This window comes from Scomber scombrus, chromosome 23, assembly GCF_963691925.1.
Source record: "Scomber scombrus chromosome 23, fScoSco1.1, whole genome shotgun sequence".
NCBI classification, from domain to species: Eukaryota; Metazoa; Chordata; class Actinopteri; order Scombriformes; family Scombridae; genus Scomber; species Scomber scombrus.
Genome location: NC_084992.1, coordinates 4,998,483 through 5,016,094, shown reverse-complemented (window position 1 = coordinate 5,016,094; position 17,612 = coordinate 4,998,483). Strand labels below are relative to the sequence as shown.

At 38.5% G+C, this 17,612-nt stretch overlaps 1 protein-coding gene across 2 annotated transcripts in view; it reads right to left on the bottom strand.

Annotated features, from left to right (window-relative positions):
* Positions 1 to 512: 512 nt before the first annotated feature.
* The window catches only part of si:dkey-172j4.3 (diacylglycerol kinase eta), a 48,072-nt gene continuing 30,972 nt past the window's right edge, over positions 513 to 17,612 (bottom strand). For both annotated transcript variants that reach the window (XM_062444948.1, XM_062444949.1), the window contains exons 20-28: positions 17,498 to 17,605; positions 17,272 to 17,385; positions 16,055 to 16,189; positions 13,814 to 13,980; positions 9,897 to 10,002; positions 8,450 to 8,539; positions 7,837 to 7,950; positions 6,921 to 7,044; positions 513 to 5,808 (exon numbers count right to left, since the gene is read on the bottom strand). In XM_062444948.1, the coding sequence (XP_062300932.1) occupies positions 5,753 to 5,808; positions 6,921 to 7,044; positions 7,837 to 7,950; positions 8,450 to 8,539; positions 9,897 to 10,002; positions 13,814 to 13,980; positions 16,055 to 16,189; positions 17,272 to 17,385; positions 17,498 to 17,605 (1,014 nt within the window). In that variant the 3' untranslated portion in view covers positions 513 to 5,752. The remainder of the gene's footprint in view (positions 5,809 to 6,920; positions 7,045 to 7,836; positions 7,951 to 8,449; positions 8,540 to 9,896; positions 10,003 to 13,813; positions 13,981 to 16,054; positions 16,190 to 17,271; positions 17,386 to 17,497; positions 17,606 to 17,612) is intronic.

Here is a 17,612-nt window from a genome sequence, read left to right as displayed (position 1 = left end):
CCAACATCGTTTAATGAGACACGAAAAGGTTAAAAATTAGATCTGAAATGGTTAAAAATGGTTAAAAATGTACCTTTACATTATCTGAGTTACATTTTTGAGAAGGTGTCTCTTTAATTTAACCCTTTAAAGCACAATTGTAACCCCCCATCTTAATGGTAGTGTCTGAAGAAGGCTTCCCAGAATTAGCGTCCAAACATTTTTGTACGATAGTGTGAAAGTGGGCAGAACCTAAACTTCCCTCTCAAGCATTTTGTGATCATTATTCACACAAATTCAGTCAGTTTTCTGATGAACAATTCAGTGCAACACCAAGAAAGTAGAGTGACCCAAAAAGTGCCGAAACTACAAAGTGGTAGTGCCAGTGGTAGAGTGTGACCAGCCTTAAACACTTTTACCTTTTAGACGTTATCGGACGACTTCGTTTGAACCTTTACTCTCCATCTGCAAAGCAAAGAAACACTGAATCCTAAGGTTGGATTTTATTTATGAAAACATCACACCAACAGACACAAGTTTCACACTTCAATAAATCATTTAATCTCCAAAGGTTTTGCGCTGACTTTAGTCTTTGTTACACACTGCACACGATAACACAATAAAACACCTCGCAACGTACAGAGTCGTGCAACATCTAGTCTGGCTTCCAGCATTGCGCACACAGTCTCGATATATAGGCTGTTCAGATCAAAAGGGGGGGGTGCGTTCACAAATGTCGTCTATGGAATACTGTTGCACAAACATGGTGGCGTGTCGGTAAATTCTGTGGGTTCATTACAGTTTCTCAGCTCCATGTGACTCCTTGGAAGAGTTTTAGTCCCCAAAAAAAAGACAAAATATCACAAAAAAGCTGTGAAAATTTAAAAAAAAAACATTCAACTTTGGGCAATACAATTCCCCAAATGTGATACATCTTTCTTTTCAGCACAACAAATGCCAATTAAAGCAAAAAAAAAGAAGAAAAAAAAGGTAGACCATCTCAAAAATTGCAATAAAAAAAAAAAACACTATTTTTTTTACCCAAATATTGGCTTACACATGACGTGTTTTTTTTTTTTGTATTTGTTTTTTTGTGTAAACTATTCATTAGTATCCGTATAACACTGACGGAGAATTTCAACAACTTTGGCTTAAAGTCAGAATAACTTTAACATTGATTACATTTTTCATTTTTATTTTTTTTAATACTACTTCAATACCAATTTGGCGTAACATTGGAATGACACGTGATCACATTTAATATAACATTGGCATTAAATGGGAGGTCTCAAGCTGCTGTGGGAGTAATCGTACAACCACGGATGTAATAAACATTTGTGTATGCATCTCTATATATTTATCATTCTTTTTTTTTAAGTTTGGTTAGATATATTACATTTTTATCAACACACTTTTTGTCCGTTATACATTTGTCATAAATAAAAGATTCTCATCATCAAATCAATTCTTTAAAAAAAATAAAAACACTCGTAAACGCTCATATAATCTTTAGCACACACACACACACACACACACACATTTACATACACACAAATGTCTTTTTTTCTCCCCCCATTAAGTTTGCTTCTTCGTAAAGTGCAAGGCAAGATACAGTAAACTTTGAAATGTACGACATACGACAACTTTCGCATCCGAAGTTAAAAGCATGTAAAAGCTCACGCACTCTCACACGCAAACCTGTATGTCTCATCATAAACCGACTGAACTCAAGTACAAACTTGGCACGACACCACTAAAGCCTCTAAGGTGTAGAGCGTATAGCCGGCACACTATGGATACAGTAGCACAATCCTTCCAGAGTTGATCTACGTCTACGTCGCCTCGACAGTGACGCCTTGTGTGTGTCCCGTGAAGGGTCGGCTCTGGGGTTTAAAATCGGATAAACGTGTAAATAACTGAGAAAGTCAAGAGCCGACCCTTTACAGGAATGGTGAAGAGAAGGGAGGGGGGGAGGGGGGTAAAGCACAGAAATGATCCTTTAAAAGGTTTTCAGCCTTGTTCATGAATGTCACAACCAGGTTAAAAGCTCGAAACACGTAATTCGTCCATCTTACTCAGACCTGAGTCAAAGTGTATTTCCGATAGCTAACGTCTTTTTTGGTACTTTTTAGTAGTAGTTTGAAGATGTTGTTGTTGTGGAGTTACATTACAACAAATTAGCTTCAGGTAAATGTGAATCTAGGAGATGTTTATACTTTAATTTACCTTTTTCACTGTGTCACTAAAACTCCATTTTCACAGTATGGTGCATCGGGAGGGAGAAGGAAGGAAAAGAGGAAGAAGGAAGGAAAGGAGGGAGGGAGGAAGGAAGAAGGAAGGAAGGAAGGACGGAGGAAATAAGGAAGGTAGGAGGGAGGGAGGGAGGAAAGAAGGAAGGAGGAAGGAAAAGAGGAAGGAAGGAAAGAAGGAATGGAGGAAGGTAGGGGGGAGGAAAGAAAGAGAAGGAAGGGAGAAAGGAAGGAAGGAAGAAAGGAAGGAGGGAAGGAAAGAAGGAGGGAGGGAGGAAGGAAGGACAGAAGGAAGGAAGAAAGCGGGATGGAGGAAGGAAAGAAGGAAGGGAGGAAGAAGGAAGGGAGGGAGGAAGGAAGGGACGAACCTTTAAGCTAACGAACATTCGTACCACTAGCTACTAAGCCGGTATTTGACTCAGGTCTGCTCTCGATTAGCGAACAATACTTTTACATTACGTCCTGTCTTATTACAATCTTTAAAATAATACTCTGACCCCGTTGACACCTGGTTTTAAAAATGCGGACAGCGCTAAATACAAATGTAAACGACTACTAAGAAACATCGTGATTTCATCGCTCAAACCACGTCTTTTGTTGTTTAAAATGCTAATGTGTCCCGATGTGACCTAGACAAGTACGTAACAGGTAAATACGTCAACAATGCAAGACGTGGTGGTTGTTATGGTGACAGCACCTGCCAATCGAAACACTTGGAAAAGCCTGTTACATGTCTATTATAACTCTTGAGGCATTTTTTTGTTTTGTTAGCTATCCTTTACGAAATAAATCTCACGTAGTAACTGTGCGCAGGGCTCTTTGATCTTCTAGCAGAAATGTCGTAGGTAGTAACATGATAAGACACAGGTGTTGAATGGCAGTGTGTCTTGGCTGTCTTCTTGTGTTCAGATCAACGAAACGCAAAGAAATGTGTGTTTTTGCTTAGATAAGAAATAAAATATACTTTTCTCTTCAGTGCGGAGTTAGCTTTGTGAAGTGTTGACTCATCATAAAGGCTAGTAGCACAGGGGGAAACAGCTAGCCTAGCTCTGTCAAAAGTACCTTCCTATAAATAAAAAGCTGTCATATTTATTGTAAATGTGTATATTTAACGTGCAGAAATCATAAATATGGTTAAAACAAGCAGTTTGCTTACACAGTGGAGGTATTTCCTTGACAACCTAAAGCCTCTACGAAATCCAGTCGTCATATTCAAGTTGCTAGCTTGAGTAGCTTCTAACACTAAAAAAAGAAACAACAAAACTTTCTGACCCTCAAATCAGATAACTAGTTTGATAGCTAACAGGATAAATGTAAATAACACATATTTGGCCCGTGGCTGGAAGACATATTTTACTTCTGATGGTAAAATGTTTCCCGCTTCTTCCAGTTTTTTTGTGCTAAGCTAGGCTAAGCGCGACGGGGGAACGATATTTTTTCTAATCACACGGCTATCAAATACACGTTAAACTTCTTATCTATCTCACAGTATCGCAGCAAATTCTCCCAAAACATTCCTTAAAAAGGATCATTACTGTACAACCTGGATAGAAGTTGCCTCAAGTTTACGGAAACCTCGATATTTTAGCCGTTTTTTTCCACTCAGCAGCACGTGTATCAAAGATCTTTTTACTAGCTTATTTTGGCCGTATAGATGCATCAAATAATAGATCTTGCTGCTAGTCATTGAACCACATTTGGGCAACACAACAAAGCAGAATTACACTTTTTAAAAGCAGCAAAACCTCGACCAACTAAAGAAATATCTGCAAATGCTGCTGGTTGGAATGAAATAAGCTAAATATTCGCAATTATGAGGCAACTTTAGCCGCCCGCTCCCTCCCACTGCGAGGCGAAGGAAGGCTAAGTATGCATGCAGGGACACACAACAGCATTAATTGGCTTAATCGATTATATGCACAGTGGCCAAGGAGTTTGTCAAAGGGGGGAAGCAGCAAAGCCAGGACAGCTTCACAGATTACCATTGGGAAAATAAAATGTACAAAATATATATATATATGTGTATTTGTAATAATATTAATTATAATAATTATAATATAATAATAATAGCTTTTAACCACAGACAAGGCAAAAAATCAGATATCAACTAACTCTTATTGTTATATTACATATACAATCATAAGTATGGCAAAGTAGGAGTATTATACTTTTTAAGTTTTTAAGGTTTTTGCTAACACATCCTTGATGCTTCCTCCTTTATCGAAACACCTTCACCTCACTCCGCCAAAAATATCAGGCTTTATCGAGTCATTTCATCTGGTACTGTACCTTTAAAACAAGTCTTTAAAATAAGTGAAAAAAAACATAAATATAGTTTTTAACTTATTTCTTATGTAAATCATCAGTCTGCAGATGTTGATAATAAATGAGTCGCGTCACTTTTTTAAAAATCCTGCAGTCGGATCTTTTAATTACAGATGAAATGACTCATCGATAAAAACGTTTTTAAGGTTGTTGTTTTTTTTTGCAGCACGGCCGCGTAGCCTCGGACCACACAAGTCACACAACAGCCTATTTTTTAATTTTTTATATAAGAACCACTTTTAGAACCACAACAGTAGAACCTTTGTGAAATCATTACATGATTTATCGTTACATTATTATCATTATTCACAGGTTAATACAAGTCCACACAAATACATTCCTCAGTATTATTTTTTTTGTTTTGTTTTGTTTTTGTTTTTTTGCAACATTTAAATATATTCTCCAGTTCAGTAGACGATAAGGTTTGAGATGTTTTTCAGTTTGTTCATTTTTGTTTGATTTGTTGCCGGTGGTGGGGGGAGGGGGGGGGGGTGTGGGGGTCTCATGGCAGTAGCAACAAGAAATAAATACTCTTACAAAGTCTCTGAGAAAGAAACCGAAGTCTAAAAAGGCTATTTGAGAAGTTCACAAATAAAATAATTAAAGTTAAAAGAGAGAGAGAGAGAGAGAGAACGACAACTAATAATAATAATAGATATATAAAATAAGATGGCTGCACTCGTCATGCAAAGAAGGAGAGCGCTGCGTAAACACATTTCTTTGTCAAAAAAAAAGAAAAGACAAAAGAAAGAAAGAGAGAGAGAACGTCGTCTTTCACAACTCTTCTTTTGGCTAGCCGCGCCAAAAAACTGCCGAGCTCAAGCAGGTAAACGAACCAAAAAGCGAGAAAAACGCCAATGGTTGAAACAATGCGATGCAAAGCCAGGCCCCTTCGATTTAAAAAGAAAACAATTTAAATAAAAAAAAACGTAGAAGAAAGAAAAGAAAAGAAAGAAAAATCCTCCCCTGTTTGCACACACGAAAAAAAAAGAAGGACAAAGAAGTCAAACAGGGAGGATTGGATGGGTCTCCTCGTCTTCCTCACACCTCTTTGTTTTGGCCGCTGGGCGTCTCGGTTTAGAGGGGAGGGAAGACAGGAAGGGTGCGCTCCTCCTCACCCTTTTTCGGTTGGTTGTCACGGTAACACGGAGGAGGAGGAGGGGCGGTACGTAAGAAATAAAGAACCTCAACGCAGGTCTTCAATTGCCTGAGGAGTCCGCCTCACCTGCACCTCCACCTTTGACTTCCCAAGTTCCTGTGAGAAGAAACATAAAAAGTTACTACAAGACTTTGACAAATATGCCAAAAACGATGAAAGAGATGATTACTAAAGTGATGTAGAAGTGGTTTAGTATTCAATTTGCAGCCAGAAAATCTCTTACAGGATAAAAAAAAAAGCTATTTAGAAATCCTTGGCTGTCCTTGCATCTGTTACCTTTGCTTTATTAATTAAAATACTTTCTATTGCATTAAAGATTCATGGTTCACATTTGGTTTTTATCCTATAATCCGTCTAACGTTTCTTTCTCTGTGAGGTTTGATCGTAAGAGTGCTCAACAAACTCTCTTAACCCTCCCTGTTGTCCTTGAGTTAAGGAAGGAAGGGAGGAAGAAGGAAGGGAGGGAGGGAGGGAGGAAGGAAAGAAGGAAAGGAAAGAAGGAAGGTAGGAGGGAGGGAGGGAGAAAGGGAGGAAGGAGGGAGGGAGGGAGGGAGAAAGGGAGGAAGGAAAGTAGGGAGGAAGGAAGGACGGAGGAAATAAGGAAGGAAGGTAGGAGGGAGAGAGGAAGGAGGGAAGGAAGGAGGGAGGGAGGGAGAAAGGAAAAGAGGAAGGGAGGAAGGAAGGAAAGAAGGACAGAGGAAAGAAGGAAGGCAGGAAGTAAGGGGGGAGGAAACAAAGAGAGAAGGAAGGGAGGAAGGAAAGGAAGGAGGTATGGAAAGGAAGGAAGAAAGGAAGGAAGGAGGGAAGGAAAGAAGGGGGGACAGAAGGAAGGAAGAAAGGGGGATGGAAGAAGGAAGGGAGGAAAAAGAGAGGAAGGAAAGAAAGAGAGAAGGAGGGAGGGAGGGAGGAAGGACTGAAGGAAGGAAGGAAAGAAGGAACAGTGAAAACAGACGGGGTCAATTTGACCCGGGAGGACGACATGAAGGTTCAACTGTCTCGGTCTGATAAATTTCAGCTGTTCTCGAGATATATATATTCTCTAAAATATATGAATGTTTTTAAATATATATTCTGGTCAGAAGCTGCAGAATCCAGTGGACTTCATTGGTGTTTTTATATTTATATTAAGTGTTTAAAGTCGGACTCAACGATCTGTTAAACTCATATGAAGCTTTGAGTCGGGTCGTCTCCTCCTCCCGATCTCCTACCTGACAGCGAGCTGTTGGACTTCTGCTTGTGGAGCTTCTCTCTCTCCTTCTTCACCTTCGGTATGATCTTCAGCTTTATGCTGCTGCTGCTGCTGCTGCTCTTACTGCTGCTCCTCACCGAGTCCTGAACAAGGAAGAAGAGCAGAGTTAGGAAGGTTACTATGGAAACGTAATAGGTTACAGATTAGTAGTTAGTTAGTTAAAATGTAATAAGTAATTTAACTATTTCAGTTACTTCATCAAAGTAATGTAACTTATTACATTTCATTACTTTTCTAATTTTCTAACCAATGTTTTCAGCTGTTAGTGTAAATGTTCCCTCCATCTGTCCTTCCTTCCTTCCTTCCTTTCTTCATTCGTTCCTTTCTTCCCCCCTCCCTCACTCCCTCCCTTCCTCCCTCCCTCCTTCCTTTCTTCCCCCCTCCCTCACTCCCTCCCTCCCTCCCTTCCTTCCTCCCTCCATTTCTTCCTACCTTCCTACCTTCCTTCCTTCCGTCTGTCCTTCTTTCATTCCTTCCTTTCTTCCTCCCTCCCTTTCTTCCTTCCTTCCTTCCTAAGATCTAAGTTCAACTGTTAGGATAAATGTTCCCTCCTTCGGTCCTTTCTTTCTTCCTTCCGTCCTTCCTTCCTTCCTTCCTTCCTTCCTTCCTTCCTTCCTTCCTTCCTTCCTCCCTCTTTCCCTCCGTTCTTTCTTCCTTCCTACCTTCCTTCCTTCCTTCCTTCTGTCCTTCCATCCCTCCTTCCTTCCTTCCTCCCCTTTTCCCTCCGTTCTTTCTTCCTTCCTACCTTCTTCCCTCCCTCTCTTCCTTCCTTCCTCCCTTTCTTCCTTCCTTCCTACCTTCAGGAAGTTACATTTATTTTATAATTAAATTACGTAACACTGGTTAAATTCTCTCTCACACACATGGACACAAACCTCCTCGGAGCACTGCATGAGCGGACAGATCCAGTGGATGTCGTCCAGTTTGTGGAGCTCGGCGCTGAGGCTGTTCAGAGTCGACTGGAGCTCCTCTTCCTCGGGACACTCCGACTGAAGAAGAGGAGGAGGAAGATGAAGAGGAGGAGAGTTAAATCATGTGAAAACTCCTTAAAGAATTAACTTGCTTTCCTACTTTTCTGTATATTTATGACACTTTGTGCAAATTCACATATTTAAACATCTGTTAATCTGTAAATCGTCGACAGTTTGGGGCTTAAAACTAATTATATCAAACTTACTGTTGAAGTAATTTACATATTATGATTATATAATGTTTATTTGTGTCCAATTTAATCACAGTTTCATTTAATCGTTTCCTAAAGTTCTTCGTTAAGTGTCGAAGAGAAGAAGATAAAACAAGAGAACAGCAGGTGAGAAAATGAGATAAATTTGAGGTAAATTAGAATAAACGTCTCCAGTGTTTGTCGTGATATTTGCTCTTCTGGGTGAAGCTCCGAACAAAGACGACTGAAATGTGAGACGTGAGAGGAACGGGTGGAACAAAGAAGAAGAAGAAGAAGAAGAAGAGGATGAAACTGAAGAAGAGTACCAGTAGTTTTCCGTCGAGCATCATCCTGGTTTCAGCCTGCAGGACTTTACTGCTGTTCACGATTTCTACGGCCGTGCTGCGACTCAGACACTGAAAACACAGAAAGCTCAGATTATAGTTTAAAGTAGAAGATAAAAATACAGAAAAAGAACCTTTATTAAAGTTCTACAGATAAATAAAACTCACTTTTAATGTGTGATAAAATGTTTACAGATGAACTTATATAATATAATATCATTTAATTCACTTATTATCTCATTTGTTTGGGGAAGGAAAGGAAAGGAGACACAGGAACAGAAAGGAAAGGAATCAAAGGAAAGGAAAGAAAGGAAACGAATCAAAGGAAAGGAAAGGAGACACAGGAAAGAAAAGGAAATTAAAGTTATAAAAGGAAAAGGAAGGAAGGAAAGGGAAGACGGGAAAGGAAACAAATCAAAGGAAAGGAATGGACAGGAATGGAAAGGAGGGACGGAAAGGAAAAGAACCAAAGGAGAGAAAAGGAAATGAAATAAGGAATGGAAAGGAAAGGAAAGGAACATAAAAGGAAAGAAAGAAAAGGAAAGAAGGAAAGGAGACACAGGAAAGGAATGGAAATGAAAGTTAGAAAAGGAGTGGAGGGATGGAAAGGAAACGAATCAAAGGAAAGGAATGTAAAGGAAAGAAAGGAAAGTTAGAAAAGGAAAGGAAGGATGGAAAGGAAATGAAATAAAGGAATGTAAAGGAACATAAATGAAAGTTAGGAAAGGAGGGATAGAAAGGAAAAGAACCAAAGGAGAGAAAAGGAAATGAAAGAAGGAATGGAAAGGAAAGGAACATAAAAGGAAAGAAAGAAAAGGAGAGAAGGAAAGGAGACACAGGAAAGGAATGGAAATGAAAGTTAGAAAAGGAATGGAGGGATGGAAAGGAAACGAATGTAAAGGAAAGAAAAGGAAAGAAAGGAAAGGAAATGAAAGTTAGAAAAAGGAATGGAGGGATGGAAAGGAAACAAAATAAAGGAAAGGAAAGAGAGAAAGGAAAGGAACATAAAGGAAAGAAAGAAAGGAAAGGAACATAAAGGAAAGAAAGAAAGGAAAGGAACATAAAGGAAAGAAAGAAAGGAAAGGAACAAAGGAAAGGAAAGGAACATAAAGGAAAGAAAGGAAAATAAATGAAAGCTAGAAAAGGAGTGGAGGGATGGAAAGGAAACGAACCAAAGGAAAGAAAAGGAAATGAAAGAAGGAATGTAAAGGAAAGGAACATAAAAGGAAATAAAGAAAAGGAAACTGTGTGACGTTAAAATCCGCCACAAAGACAAGAGCTTCGAAACATATTGTTAAAAATCTGCATGTTTTTACTTTCTTTTCTTCTTCTCCATTTCACCCATCAGAATGAGCCATCTGTCTATCCCTCTATCCCCCCCTCCCCCTCCTCTTCTTCTCTCCCCCCCCCCCCCCCCCCTGTCTCTTACCTCGGGACTGGACAGTTTGGCCTCGGTGAGAACGAGGGCCGTGGCGTTGACAGCGTGAGCCAACTCCTGCTCCACCAGCTTGTGGGTCTTGGCTGCATCACGGATCCTGGAGGAGGAAGAGGAGGAGGAGGAAGAGGAGAGAGGAGGAAGAAGAAGAGGAGAGAGGAAGAAGAAGAGGAGGAGGAGAGAGGAAATCATAGGCTTGTGAAAGAGCTGTGATTATTATATTTCAACACAGGCTGAAAAGGAGCAATTATGGTGATTATTTCAACCTGTTGGGACAAAAGTCTGTTTTTTTTTTATTGTTTGGAGACATTTATTTCCCACATTGACTCATTTAAAGGAAGTCAGAATAACTTAAAACCATTTTAAGTTAAATAAATATAAACCTTTATGTATCTGCCTTCCAAAAAAACGTGACGTTATAAACTCTTAAATGACATTTGCACCATTTTTTAACCAAAAGTAAGACTGAATGCTCCTGAAAATGTCAAATGGTGTAACCACAAAAGAATGATACATTTTATCACCTACAGTGTATTTTAGTGGACTTATACTAATAATTACTTCATTTTTAAAACATCAAATGAAAAGAACATTGTTTTGGAGTATTTCTACATTTAAATTTTAAAGTATTTTAAAAAATAATAATTGTTTCTAAAGAAGTTTTGACAAATTATGTAAAATTTGTTATAAAATATAGCGTTTAGATATGGGTAATAAATCAATGTTATATTGATATCGTGATATTTTATAGATATAATGTTAGATTTTGAATATCATGATAGCGTGATATAGAATAAGTGTCTTTTCCTGCTTTTAAAGGCTGAATTACAGTAAAAATGTAACTTTCTGAGCTTAACAGTCAAAATATTTTGGTCAAAAATATTAAATATATTATCATTAAACTCTTTTAAACCACTTTACATGTTTAATCTTTTATTTGCACTGTATGTCCTTTTAATGATTTTAATGCAAATCATTATTTTATGCTGCACTCTCATATTTTATGCTATATTTTAGTCCAGTTTTTTAAAATTATTCTTTGTCTTTTTCCTATTTTTCTGTACTCTGTTTTATTTTATTATAATTGGGTTTTCTTGTTTTTTTATTGTATGTTTTTATTCTTCAAATTCTTACTGTTAAATGTTTGTTTTTATGTAAATTGCATTGAGTTATTAGTGTTGTTTTATTGCAAAAGTGGATTATATGTATTCTACATGTTAGTTCTCATGTATTTTCCTTTATATATATAATCAGACTTACTGGTTACACCAATTAGACGCTGGATTACATCCTTTATGTATCTGTGATGTTACAAAGCCTCAAATATCCGAAATGATTTTAGTGTTTTCAAACGTTTTGCTGCAGGTGGGAAATGACTCTCCGCTCCTTTAATTGAGCTCTGAATGTCTCCTTCCTTTTATTTCTCCCTCTATTCTTCCCTCCGTAGTTTAAACTCACCTTTCAGGATGATGAATGTTTTAATTATATTTATAGACATGATTGAAAAGATCATTATAAACCTGAACATGCCAGAACGAGCCGAGAGAGAGAGAGAGAGAGAGGTGAATGGTTTTAATATGTTTAGAGGAAAATAAAATGGCTCATCAGTGCGACGGAGAAAATCTTAGCAAATAAGAAAGGTAATTGCGGTGGGATGAAGGAATCCCAAAATGTAGAGCAGATCTCCTCATCATCCTCCTCTTCATCTCTGCACACTGATACAGATCTTAAGGTAGCTGATTTTATATGCTGTGTCTGTATGCTCTATACTATATAACGCTATTTAGAGGAGTGTATGGAGTGTAGATAGTGCCCTAATTAATCAATTAACTTAATTAAAGTACCAATTAAAGTAAACCAATAACAATATTTACAGTGCAAATTTAAATTGTTACAGTATATTGTATTAATCTTAAATTCATATTAAAAAATAGCTATTAAAAGAAATGTATTTGCATTTGGAAATACTATGGAGTGTCGATAGTGCCGTGAGTCATTAATTAATTAATTAGTGTAGCAATTAGTTAAAGTAAATCAATAATAACATTAACAGCACACATTTAAATGGGCACAGCATATTGTAGTAATCTTAAATTCATATTTAAAAATAATAATAATTTTAAAAAATGTGATGTTGCATTTGGAAATATGTATAAAGTATAAATAGTGCCCTGATTAATTAATTAATTAATTAATTTCTGGAACAATTAGTTAAAAGTAAATCAATAACAATATTTATAGTGTATATTGTAATCATCTTAAATTCATATTAAAAAATTATAATTATAATTAAAAAATATTTAGATTTTACATTTCAAAATAATATGGTGTGTAGACAGTGCCATGATTAATTGATTAATTAATTAATTAATGCAATCAGATAAAAGTGAATTGATAAAATATTTACAGTACAAATTTAAATAGTCCTCTGATGCATTTTTTATATTTTTAGTCTTCCTGTTTATTGATCTGCTGGTGTTTTAATTTGTTATTCAATTCAAACCTGTTGTCTTAAATATAAATAAATATAAATGTACGTATAAATGAACGTCCGTTACATTCAAGCCAAACAAGTTCTCACAATGCTGATTAAACTGCTGCAGATAAATGTCAGATGTTACAGATGTTTTTAATACTTTTATTTATTGCCATCATTTTATGCATCCTGTGCATATAAATCAATATTAACAACAATATTAACAATACAAATAGAAAGTGTTACAAAATATTGTAAAAAAAATAAAAAATAATAATAAATAAAAAAAATAATTAATTTAAATTAATTGTACATTTTACATACATTTCAAGTTTACAGTGTCGAGGCAGATGGAAAACTGTTGAAATCATCACTTCCTGTGCAGATTTTTCAAATTAAAAGCATTCCAATGGCTTAAAAAAGGCTTAAAATGGCTTAAAAAAGGCTTAAAATGGCTTAAAAAAGGCTTTCTCTTTCCTTTTCCTGAGTTTCATTGACTGTAGCTTGAGAAATAATTAATTAACAGTATATGATATTAAATATACTGTATGTCCAAGTTACATAGATCTGTATATATATTAACCATTACTCTCGTATGTTTTCAAGTGTTTCCTGAGACCTTACAGTATAAAAGACTTTCATAAAACTTTTACCACTGTGTCTTTACAACTTCGTCCTTCACAGAAGCGTCGACTAGGCGGACTTGCTGCGATTAAGTTTTTACAGCTTTCAGGGTTCAAGCACAACGTGGCTCGACGGCCTTGTTAGTCAGACCCTCGAATCACAATAAACTCCAACTACAGTTCAACAAACTCTCTTAACCCTCCTGTTGTCCTTGAGTTAAGGAAGGAAGGGAGGAAGAAGGAAGGAAGGAAGGAAGGGAGGGAGGAAGAAGGAAGGAAAGGAATGAGGGAGGAAGGAAGGAAGGAAGGAAAGGAGGGAGGGAGGGAGGGAGGAAGGAAGGAAGGGAGGAAAGGAAAGACGGAAGGGAGGAACCAAGGAAGGAAGGAAGGTAGGAGGGAGGGAGGGAGAAAGGAAAAGAGGAAGAAGGAAGGAAAGGAGGGAGGGAGGAATGAAAGGAGGGAGGGAGGAAGGAAGGAAGGAAGGAAGGGAGGAAGGAAGAAGGAAGGAAAGTAGGGAGGAAGGAAGGGAGGAAAGGAAAGAAGGAAGGGAGAAAGGAAAGGAAGGAAGGACAGGAAAGAAGGAAGGGAGGAAGGTAGGGGGGAGGAAATAAAGAGAGAAGGAAGGGAGGGAAGAAGGAAAGAAAAGAAGGAGGGAAGGAGGGAGGAAGGACGGAAGGAAGGAAGGCAGGAAAGAAGGAACAGTCAAAACAGACGGGTATGAGTTGCCAATAAACTCCAACTACAGTTCAAATCTACAGTAAACTTTAAAACCCGCTCGCCTCGTAAACGTCACAGAAAAGTGTGTTGCTCACTTGTTGATGAGCGTGTCGGCCACGATGCCCAGCTGCTGCACCTGAGCGCACTCCTCCTCCGTGAGGTACTCCATGGACTGCTGGGAGTTGAGGCGAGGTCTGCTGTCACGGTAGTAGCTGTCGATCTTCCTCTTGTCCTCCCACGACTTCAGCGTGCTCTCGAACGCCTGGTTGCAGACACAGGAAGCGGAGAGAGAGAGAGAGGAAGAAGAAGAAGGATTAAAGCCACAAGGAGGAGAAGAAAAGGTCACTTCACTCGTGTGTTTATTCCTCTTCAACGATGAGATTGAAGTGCAAATGAAGGTTGACACTTGAAAAATGAAAAACAATTAAATTCAAGCACCACCTGACACTTGACTCCAGGTGATTCTTCAGGTATTGTTTGTTTGTTTAGACATAAACTGAAAGATTTAAAGTCGGTGTAAAGTAAGTAAGTAATAAATATGTGTTCTGAGTTTGACATATCACAGAAAAGTGTGTTGTTAACCACCCTGCCAAATTTGAATGATTAAAAAAATCGCCAAATATATGAAATTAGGCTTCAAAGTTGTGTAAAAGTCTGCTTATTTCTCTGCTCCCAAACGCTGTGGGAGTGGCCGCCGAGTTCGCTGAAGCCCCGCCCCCTACCAAGTGTCACCTGTCAATCAAAGCCACCACCTCTACCAGAAACATGGACGCTATGTCTGAGAGCTTTCTGCGGCTAACTCAGCTGCTAGCTCGGCGGCTAACTCAGCGGTTAGCTCTGCGGCTAGCTTGGCGGCTACCTCAGCTGCTAGCTTGACGGCTGCCTCAGCTAACTGGCTAACTGTAGACTGTAGTAGTAGTGTACGCTGAATGTATTTATACCTCTACAGCAGCAGCAGGGGCGGGTTTATGCCTAGCTCCACAATTCAAATCTAAATGGTTGAAATGCTTTTTACAACTTTTTTTAGAAATACATTTATGACCTATTTAATGTGTTTAGAAGAAAATGTCTGAATTCACTTTACACGGTCTTTAAGGTGGCAATCTCAAAGAAGACGCATGAATCAGTGAAAGAAGTGCAAGAAACGGGTTGATTTAACTTCACATACAAGAGAAAAAACGACTTTTTTATCTGTATTTCTTCACCTTTCCGAAATATTTTCATGTGAGCGATAATAAAGACATGAAGGGAGGCAGCTGAGAAGGAAAAATTGACTTCAAAAAGAAAGTAAAAGGTGTTTTAGTGCTTCAAAACTGTCAATAAACATCCTTCAAACGGGTTTCCAGCAGCGTCGGCGCTCACCTGAAAACATTACTGTCACCACTTTACTGAATAAAAGCCACATTTTTATTTTAGGAGGGGCGGGAGGGGAGAGGGGAGGGGGGGTAAAACCAGCGTGCCTTCATTCTTCTTCTCTCCCCCTCCGCGGTGCTCAAACAGGGAAACCATGGAAACAAACTGCCCAAAATGTGCTCGGCTCAAGAGAGCTTTCAAAAGGTTTAAAAGGGAGTGCGAGGAGAGAACAACAGACGCAGTGGGTATGAATTCGATTTTTTTAACCCTCCTGTTGTCCTCGAGTCAAGGAAGGAAGGAAGGAAGGAAGGAAAGATGGAAGGAAGGAAGGAAGGAAGGAAAGAATGATGGAAGGGAGGAAGGAAAGATGGAAGGGAGGAAGAAGGAAGGAAAGGAGGGAGGAAGGAAGGAAAGGAGAGTAGGAAGGAAGGAAAGGAGGGAGGAAGGAAGGGAGGAAAGGAAGGTAGGAGGGAGGGAGGAAAGAAGGAATGAGGGAGGGAGGGAAAAGGAAAAGAGGAAGGGAGGTAGGAAGGAAAGAAGGACAGAAGAAAGAAGGAAGGAAGGTAGGATGGAGGGAGGAAAGAAGGAATGAGGGATGGAGGGAAAAGGAAAAGAGGAAGGAAGGAAGGTAGGAAAGAAGGAATGAGGGATGGAGGGAAAAGGAAAAGAGGAAGGGAGGTAGGAAGGAAAGAAGGACAGAGGAAAGAAGGAAGGGAGGAAGGTAGGAGGAGGAAAGAAGAAATGGAGGAAGGAAAGGAAAAGAAGGAAGGCTGGAAGGAAGGGAGGAAAGAAGGAACAGTCAAAACAGACGCGGTCAATTTGACCCGGGAGGACGACACGAAGGTTAAAGAAATCCCCCGAAATAGAAAGAGTCAACAACACAGGCGGAGAGAGCTGAGAAAGGGATGCAATATTTATGAAAGGACGACAAAAATTGGTGTTTGTTATATCTGTATACTCATATATATATAACTCCACCTTACCCTGTCTCTGGTGAGCATCTGTGCCCGATTCTTGTGGATGATATTGACGATGCCGGGCGGCTGGATCCAAGCTTCTCCGTCTACCTGGACAGGAACTCCTTCTTCCCCCAAAATGGTGATCTTCACCTGGCGGCACTGTAGATGCAACCGTGCAAAAAAAAAACCCCAGCAGCTGTCAGGTGTTTTTTTTCTTCCCATACATTAGACACTAAGCTGCTCTTGATCATCATGTAACACCTGCGACTTCACACGGTTCAAGCTGACAGTAATAGCATCGTTTTCGGGGGGAGTATTTGAAGTATGGATCCCTTTAAAAAAAACGGTTAAATTTAGCTCCAGAAATTCAGTCTCTACCTCAGATAACAGATGAAAGAAACCACTGAAGGCTTCTTCTAACAGGTTTGAAAGACACTATGGAATAAGAACAACCAAGTCCATTCAATGCTCCTTAGTTTAGGGTATCTGCACATTGTTTAAGAGCAAATATAATTACTTTTAAGACCTTTTAAAAACCTATTTAAGGAAAAAAAACACCATTGCTGAGACTTATAATAATATAATGCAAAATCAGGATTTTACTGTTGTAGTGGGCTGAAATGGAGCTCATTTTGAAGTCATTTATAGGCTATAGGACTGATATTAGTAAGATTTGAGCAGATAAAATTAACTAAAACTGCTAAAAGTAGCTGAAACAAGATGATATAACGTTTATCTTTTTCATTTTGACTGACATTTGTTAGTTAAGTCCACATTTGAATTGCAGTAGCATCTTTATTTTAGCTCTATTCGAGTCTTTTAACAGGGTATTTGCACATTTTTTAAGAGCAAATTTAATGACTTTTAATACCTTTTTAATACCTCTTTAATAAAAAAATAATAAAACAATTGCTGAGACATATAATAATAATAATGCAAAAGCAGGGTTTTACTGTTGCAGTGGGTTAAAATAGAGCTAATTTTGTAGTCATTTATAGGCTATAGGACTTCAACTAATGATTAGTTTCATTATAAACTGAATATTTTTTACTTTAATTAATAAGTTGATTGGTTGGTTTATGTAAAATAATCAGAAAATAATGATAATAATGATAAATAATATAAACTAAACAAATATAATTACACTTAAATCTAATTTAATGCTTTAACTCCTACAATTCTGGACATTTTAAGGCTTTTTAAGGATCCGCAGGGACCCTTGTTAGATGTTTTCTTGTTACCTGGGCGATGCGGTGGTGCTGCAGGTTGATGACTCTGGACATAGCCATCTGCATGCTGCCAAACACCGCCACCACCTCCAACTTCTTATCATCGAAAGACGGAGCGCCGAAGTTCTGAAACATACCAAGACGAACATCAGCGAACATGAGTTTCAACTTGCTCCGTCTCTTTTAAAAAGACACTCTGAATACAGAAGATGTTATTCTTGAGAAACACTTTGCTCACATTGTCCTCCTTGGTTCCTCCCCAGAAGTTGATACCGCCTGCATAGCTGGGGATGTTGAGTACAGCCAAGCCCTGGAGACTCGGCAGGGACATGGGAACTCCATCACACTGAGGA